Source organism: Aplysia californica, unplaced genomic scaffold, assembly GCF_000002075.1.
Source record: "Aplysia californica isolate F4 #8 unplaced genomic scaffold, AplCal3.0 scaffold00539, whole genome shotgun sequence".
In the NCBI taxonomy this organism is placed as follows: domain Eukaryota; kingdom Metazoa; phylum Mollusca; class Gastropoda; order Aplysiida; family Aplysiidae; genus Aplysia; species Aplysia californica.
This window is the reverse complement of record NW_004797809.1, coordinates 308406-316843: the sequence shown is the minus strand read 5'-3', so window position 1 is coordinate 316843 and position 8438 is coordinate 308406. Positions and strand designations below refer to the sequence as shown.

At 41.2% G+C, this 8438-nt stretch overlaps 1 protein-coding gene across 1 annotated transcript in view; it reads right to left on the bottom strand.

Annotated features, from left to right (window-relative positions):
* Window positions 1-997: 997 nt before the first annotated feature.
* LOC101845871 (alpha-amylase) overlaps window positions 998-8438 on the bottom strand; it is a gene marked incomplete in the record, with an annotated part of 11483 nt that continues 4042 nt past the window's right edge. Inside the window, 7 exon segments of the mRNA XM_013087063.2 lie at window positions 998-1193; window positions 2213-2366; window positions 2680-2842; window positions 3401-3573; window positions 4544-4700; window positions 5306-5445; window positions 6553-6724. Of these exon segments, the coding sequence (XP_012942517.1) occupies window positions 1159-1193; window positions 2213-2366; window positions 2680-2842; window positions 3401-3573; window positions 4544-4700; window positions 5306-5445; window positions 6553-6724 (994 nt within the window).

Sequence of the window (8438 nt, the reverse complement as noted above, 5' to 3'; positions counted from 1 at the left end):
GGAAGAGGAAGAGGAAGAGGAAGAGGAAGAGGAAGAGGAAGAGGAAGAGGAAGAGGAAGTTCAACTCACCAACGTGAATGGCGAGCATTGGGTCGGGGCTGCTGTGACTGACGTGGATTCTGGCCATACCGTCTTCTCCGACTGTCACGGACTCACCAGTACACTCACCATTCTCCAGGTTGCCAGTTATGACGTCACAGTAGGTACCACCAGGTAGGCCGGTCTGGGGTGGACAAATCGATACCTCAGTTACTCAGAATTCCAAAGTTCTATATTTTCAGTTCTCAGTTTTGAGAAATTTGACGTAAAAAATGTTCAGTTCTCACAACATATCCTGCTTTTTCGAATGCAATTCTCTGAATATCTTGAAAAACGACTCCGAATAATCAGGCGTTTTTGAAAGAACAGTCAAGTGCACCGTAAAGTGAAATAAACCACACCCTGCCCCCCTCCGATGGTAACTACATGTACCGGGATAATATTCTTATTTCTCCCTTTTTTCCCCTGTAGTATCTGAATTTTTGGCTAAAATACCCGAAATTCACCTTGAATCTATCTGTACAAGAAACTGAGGTAGGCAGCCTGCGTACTACAGAAGAGATGTCCCTGGTTTGAATCCCAGACTGGACACTTTTGAACTCAAGTCATTTTGTGGGATTTAATACTTTCAACTAATTTGACTCGGTCCTATTGGAGACGGACGTACATTTCGGAGGACTGGTATCTTAAATAACTTAATAGCGTTGATAAGGGCGTTTAAATTAAGCTCATGTGAGGCATCGTGGTCAAATCAGTCGCTCGTCAAAATAATGAAATCGAAGATGCCGGCATTTTCCTGACAGTTTAGCAATTTATATTGAATTTGTTTTTGGCTCAACACCTTTTATCTATAAATTACATTTGTGCTCTGTTTTTTCTAAACAACTACCGTTTATTAAAGGCAAAAATTTTAATGTTTATTATCATTACTATTATACCAAATAACACAGATAAGAACATTATTATGAAAAACAATTTATTTTATGCAGTCAATTTTGAAAACGAAAATTCAGAAATAAATGAATTATTCCCAAAATAGAAAGAAAAGAAAATCAAGTATAGTACGAGACAAAAAAAAGAAAAAAAATTCACAAAAAACCGTTTTCCTTCACTGTTTCTTCAGTGTCTTTTCTCCGCTGAGCCCACTTTGGCACCTGGGGAGAGTGAACACATTGTCACGACAGGCTTCGATGAGCGAGTGGAACTGCACTCTGTGTGTGTGTATGTGTGAGTGTATGTGTATGTGTGTGTGTGAGTGTATGTGTGTGTGTGTGTGTGAGTGTATGTGTGTGTAAGTGTGTGTGTGTGTAAGTGTGTGTGTGAGTGTGTGTGTGAGTGTGTGTGTGAGTGTGTAAGTGTGTGAGTGTGTAAGTGTGTGTGTGTGAGTGTGTAAGTGTGTGTGTGTGTGTGTGTGTGTGTGTGTGTGTGTGTGTGTGTGCGTGCGTGCGTGCGTATGTGTGTGCGTGCGTGCGTGCGTATGTGTGTGCGTGCGTGCGTGCATGTGTGTATGTGTGTGTGCGTGCGTGTATACGTGTATGCGTGTGCGTGCGTGTATAGTATGTGTGTGTGTGTGTGTGTGTGTGTGTGTGTGTGTGTGTGTGTGTGTGTGTGTGTGCGTGCGTGCGTGTGTGTGTATAGCATGTGTGTGTGTGTGTATAGTATGTGTGAGAGAGAGAGAGAGTATAGTGTGTGTGTATATAGTATGTGTGTGTGCATGTGTGTGAGAGAGTATAGTGTGTGTGTGCACGTGTGTGTACGAGTGTGTGCCTATATGTGTATGTGTATGTGAATGCTTTTCTGTGTTAATAAGTGTGTGCACATGTATATTAGTTCGTTTTGTTTACTGCTATTTTGAAAGAATATCAGCAAAACATTTATAATTAAAGTAAAAAGCACAGAAAACATTACAACATTTACAAAGAATGAAACATAATTACTACGTAGAGGAATACAATAAACAAAAAGAGGAAGGAGGAGATGATAGTGCATGGGAAGCCGAGGATATGGGAGGAGAGGAGAGGAGCATGGAACAAATGTTGGGGGAGGAAGAGGTAACAACGCATGAAGAAAGATGATGATGAGGAAGAGGAAGAGGAAGAGGAAGAGGAAGAGGAAGAGATGATGATGAGGAAGAGGAAGAGGAAGAGGAAGAGGAAGAGGAAGTTCAACTCACCAACGTGAATGGCGAGCATTGGGTCGGGGCTGCTGTGACTGACGTGGATTCTGGCCATACCGTCTTCTCCGACTGTCACGGACTCACCAGTACACTCACCATTCTCCAGGTTGCCAGTTATGACGTCACAGTAGGTACCACCAGGTAGACCGGTCTGGGGTGGACAAATCGATACCTCAGTTACTCAGAATTCCAAAGTTCTATATTTTCAGTTCTCAGTTTTGAGAAATTTGACGTAAAAAATGTTCAGTTCTCACAACATATCCTGCTTTTTCGAATGCAATTCTTTGAATATCTTGAAAACGACTCCGAATAATCAGGCGTTTTTGAAAGAACAGTCAAGTGCACCGTAAAGTGAAATAAACCACACCCTGCCCCCCTCCCGAAAAGAGAATGAGAACAAGACAAATAATATCTTTGGAAAAAATAAAGAAAAATAAGACCTGCTACATTAGCCTTTGTCTCACCTGCAGTGTCTTGTCGAGGTCATAACCTTCCAGATTGAAGGCGATAAAGGCACTGTCTCCTCTGGAGAAGGCGATCTGATAGTCGGCCCCTACCCACCAGTTGTTCACGGGTTTGCCGCTCGCCATGTTACGGAAGGCTACCATGTTGTAGATCTGACGCCATCTGTGCGTGGGAGAGAACGAGTTAGTGAATGAGGGTGTGTATGTGTGGGGGTGTGCGTGTGCGTGCGCGCGTGTGTGTTGTAGACCTTGCAATTCCATAATATTAGTACATGTATTAGACAATACCTCTGAGGGACGTGAATACGCTTTGAGCGGCTTATATTTTTGCTGTTGTCTTAGTTTCAGAAAGAAATAATATGACCCCCCCCCCAACCAAATCTCTTTCACTTTTGTGCATGCAGACTCCAAACGTGTGATCACACGAAGTAAATTACTCTGAGCGTTTATTCAAGTTTACAGACTGAGTCAGTGACAGAATGCAACGACGATATATTGTTGCCACGGCAACATTTACATAATATGCTCAAATAATTACATGTTATCGTTGCCACGGCGACATTCATCTATACTCACGTGACCACCCGTTACTACGGCGACGTTCATCTATACTCACGTGACCACTTGTTGCCCTGGCAACATCAATTTTCACGTGACCATCAGTTCCCACACCAACACATCCTATATCCACGAGACCTAATTTTACCATGAAAACACTCACCTATGCTCACACGTCCAGCCGTCGCCGCAGATTATGCCGTTGATGGGCACGCTCTTGGTGCTCATGTCTTCGTTGTGGGGTGGGCCCTCCCAGTTATTGGCATGGTTGTATTCGTAGCTGCTCATGATGCGCGGGAAGCCGTAAGGGTGGGCCAACATGAAGGCTGTGGCCAGCTTTTTATGGAAAAGGTGAAGTGATATAGATTTAACGCCCATATCAACACTATTAGGTTATTTAAGAGGTGGGAACCTCTAAGTTTAACGATCATAACAACGCTGTTAGGCTCTACTGTAAGAGGTGGAGCTTCCCAGTTAAAAGCCCCTATCAACGCTGTTAGGTTATTAAAGATGTGGGACCTCCGTGTTTCATAATTAAAGAGGCGGGAACCTCCGAGTTTAATGTCCATTTCAGAGAGGACCGTGACAAAAAGGACATAATCTGTGTATACTGTCTTTTCCAAGGACACAACGTAAGATTGAGCTGAGGCTCACCCCCCCCCCTCTCCAAACCCGCAATGTCACGATTACTGGTACGACGGTAGCCTAAACTTCCAGTCTACAGACGCCAGAGTTGGCCCTGGAGAGCAGGGTCGGGGCGAAAACAGAATCCTAAATTTTGAAAATTGTGTCAATGGGGTGGGGGCAGCGAAAAAATATGTGAGGCAGCGTGGTGGAGTCAGGCTCTCGTCAATTTTTGGGCATGTAGAGTTATTGGTATCATCTTAATGCTTGTTCACTTGTCTTTTTTTGGATGAAAAAAATATTCATTTATCTTCAATACAAGTCGAGATATTTGCGAAAGAAGGAAGTGGGGGTCACTTGTTTCAGAGGCATAATTAGTGAAAAACTGGCCCCCAAAGATGAGTTATTTCCTTAGCTTAAGAGTCCGTGGCAACTGAAAATTTACATTTTGTGTGCCTTTAATCAATATTTTTCAGAAAAATCCACACAGAAAGGAGTTCTTTAATGAGCATGAAAAGTGTTGAGCCAAAAAAAAAACGAAAAATTGATAACCATTCAGAAACCTGCGGAAAAATGCAAGTTTCTTCACTTTGATTATTTTGACGAGAGCCTGATTCTACCACGCTGCCTCACATATTATCTACACTAAAACGAAACTCAAAACAACCATGTACTCGCTTACCTTGTAGGGTCTGGAGTCCCAGTGGGTGAGGACGCCACCACCACCTCCATGACCTCTCTGGTTGTCGTGGTTGTCCACAAAGTTGACCACGTCTCCTGTGGCCCACATGCCCCAGTCCTTGCCCCAATTGCCCAGGTACTTCAGTGGATTCTGGTTTCTGAACCGAAGATTTTACATATTTTGTGAGAGAAACCAACTTAATATAGTGCATTTTTAATCAAGTCGAAGTACCAAGCCAAATTGTAAGGAAGAATGAAAAAAGTGAAATCTCTTTGAGTAAATCATATATTTTTGTTTAAATCATGAATTTAAGAATAGAGAAAAACATGTTTTTCTTTTTTTTTTCGCTTATCTTATTTTGTAGTCTGTGTTATACTGCCCCATCAATATAATTTAGACCGCTTAGAAGGCAGGATTTGATCCTGCCTCTCAGGGCCTACCCGTGTTGAAAGGGAAACATATCCCAGCAGAAAGATCAAAACAGTGGTTTAACATGTTCCCACACACGGTGACCGAACTTAAGTCTTCAGCGTGAGACGGGGGAGGGGCTCATTAACTGCCAAAACAAAGGCAGCAGAGACTCCTCGATAACAATGTCGTTCTATTCGTTTCTGTCTCCTTCAGAATGATACAACAGTTTGGGACTAAACTGGGAGGTAGAATTAACACACACTATAATATGTTAGATGTATTATATATATATATTATATGTGCAAGTAGGCATATCTTTAATATGCCGACAGTGAGCGTTGTTAGTCTTACTTGAATAAACGGGCGACCTCGTTTCCAAACTTGAAGTTTGTGATACGACCCAGGCCCAGGTATTCTGATCCTTTGACCGCTTCATAGCCGGAATCAATCACCTCGAGGTATACGAAGGGACGACCACCTTGTTGGATATTCTGTCAGGGAAAATGCCATAGCAAAACCCCAAATCAATCAACAACCCAGGTCATTTTTAGTAAACGTTTTACGGTACTTGCAATACAATAAGGCCTTATGAGTGCCGGAGATTACAGATGTTACGAGATAGTAAGCAACACAACAAAGAGGGAAGATAAGGACGATAGAGGTTTGATAGAAAACAAAGAGCAAACCACACCAGAGCACTACCTGTAGCAGTATAGGGTTTTACGGCGCTCGCAACTGCAAAGGTCGTATGAGCGCTTCAACAACACACAACCCAGGTGTAGCTTTGCTCGAGCACCAACATTTACGTTTCAAAAAATAAAATTCTGTCTAAAAATAACACAGCAAATAATTATGTTCATGTTTTTACTGCAAACCAAACAGTAGGTGTTGATGAGTGCTCTGTTCCTTTTTTCCGATATTGTCTTTATTTGCCCTCCTTTGTTTCTTTCTCTTAATACCGCTTATCTTCGGTACTTGTATAGCTTTGGAAGTGCCGTAAAACCGTAACTTAAACTACAAACCAAGCAAAAAGAAAACAAGCAACTAGAGAAACGAACACCGACAGCGGGCAACAATGACAAAAGACGGCTTTGACAGAACCGACAACTCAACAATATTATACAAAGAAACATTTTTCCTACAATCAGAATAAAACAAAGGACCTGTTGGAAGGGCACAGGTTACGCTTTATTTTTATACCATGGTGTAAGACCTCTATATAATCATTGATTCTTGCTACCCAGTGTACATTGCAAAACGAAAAGGCGTGAATTTTACTTCATGCACAGTGTAAATAGTTACGAAAAAAAAGATATGGATATCTCATGCGTGTGCGTGTGCGCGTGCGCGTGCGCGTGCGCGTGCGCGTGTGCGCGTGTGCGCGTGTGCGCACACACGCGTGTGCGCGCGTTTGTATTATAGACAGACAAATGTACAGCGTATGCTCCTAAAACAGTTGAAATGAGCAGCTTCGCCAGTGACAGGCTCACATCTTGTGAAACTTGGGAAGTGCGACATACTTTTTAACATGAATAAGACTAAACATTTAAATTATAGTGGCGTCATGTGAAATCAGTACATTGGGTCATGTCTCTTACCTTGACCTTGTCAAGAATGGCTTTGATGTCACCGGGCCACATGTGTTTGGCGGCGTCCACTCTGAATCCAGCGACTCCCAGGTCAATAAGATGGTTCAGATAGTCAGCCACTTTCCCGCGTACGTAGTCCTTGCTCAAGCGGAGGTCAAGCAGGCTTACCAGACGGCAGTTTCTGAAGGAAAGCATGACCTATTTTACCCTGTGAGTTTCCTTGTTTATATCGGGCACCTGTTTATCAACTGAAGCTAGTCGAGTAAAACAAGGGATGAAGCTGCAACAGAATTAACTCAAATAGCCTTTAACTCCCTGAGAAAAAAAACTTGCTTAATTGAGAACGAACCTTATGATACCACTCATTCCTACTTATTGTATTTTGATTTTCGTATTGTCTAAGCAAACATGGGGAACATTCAAAAAGAAATGTAGAAGTGCTCGTGCTCTTTAAAATGTCTACGCAAAGGAATAGAATTCAAGATCCCTACGTGGGTGAATAAAGGGCGCCACTGGCAGGTGCTATAACATACGTCTTTACTTTTACTCTTTGTTTCTGACTGTCCGGCTGACTTTCTCCCAGCACGAAATATAAGTTACTGTATCGGTGTGCTTCTCGTTACTTAACAAATAAACAGAACAAGTCCCATAAATCAACAGCAAAGAGCCCCAAAATTACATCATACACGTCTATATGTATGTGTGCCTGGAGAAAGGTCCCAATTGTCGGCAAAGCTCTTTATGAGCAACGGTGTTAAAAGGCCAAAAATCTCACCGTGCCTGGTGAAAAATTTAGTTCCATCAGAAGACACACGTTTAACCATTAACATTTTTTCATATCATTTTGAAAGGATTTTATATTATTTTAAGTCCTAGTATTTTTTTTAATATATTTTTTTTGGTGCAAAATGTACTTCACGCTGGCAACTGTTTCAAGAAAGTTGGAGAACCAGCCTGACGCCAACGCTTGCAACTATCGCGAACATAAACGCACAAATTGTTTTCTGGTCCAAGGGAAGCAACAGTTGCAATAGTGGGTGGCGGAAATCATCTACAGTCATTTCCCTTGAACTTTAGCAAAGTTGAAAATCTCTTGTGTGATGGGTGAATTTTTTTTACAAGCTTTGTACTATGTGTAAACAGTTACGTATCATAACGTAGCGTTTACGGCAAAAATACGGGTCAATAAAAACAGAATCACCAAAATTCATAAAAATAAAATGTTCCAAGTCATATTATCTTTTCACTAAGGGTTTCCACTTGTTTTCATCATTTTGTGCAAAAGCATAGCTTTCACTTCATAACTTTAATCAGTAATGTTTTGAAAATACCCTTAAAAACCAATAGGCAGTAAAGCCATATCACTGAAAAAATGAACAGGAATCAATTTTAAAGACGTGTTAGAAACTGCTACACCTGAAGGCTATCTTGCTTATTAACGGGGTCAACTTTTACCAAATTTCACACATAGAACAAGCTTAGAAAGGAGTCTTAAAATCGGCAATCAAATTTGAGAAAAAAGTCGTTTCCATGGCTACGTAGGCCATTTTGGATTTATTGGCTCGATTTACGTCATGAATACCACACATATTTTTCAAGAAAATTAGATGTTTTTTTTTTTTGCATGCATGTTAAACATTAGATCTACAAATTTAACTGTTGAATTTTTCTTAAACGAATTAGAAGACTTTTAATGAAATTTTTCGTGAGGTAGTATTCAAGTTTGCAAAAAATCCGAGAAAATCCACACTCCAGACACCAACAAAAATCTATTCAACTTATCAAAAATTCAACAGACTAATTTTTGTACAACATCTTCCCTTCAATGGTGGAGTTATTTTAAAAGGTTTGTAGAAAACGCGTTTTGAGAAAACGGGCGATAAAGAAAAATAAAA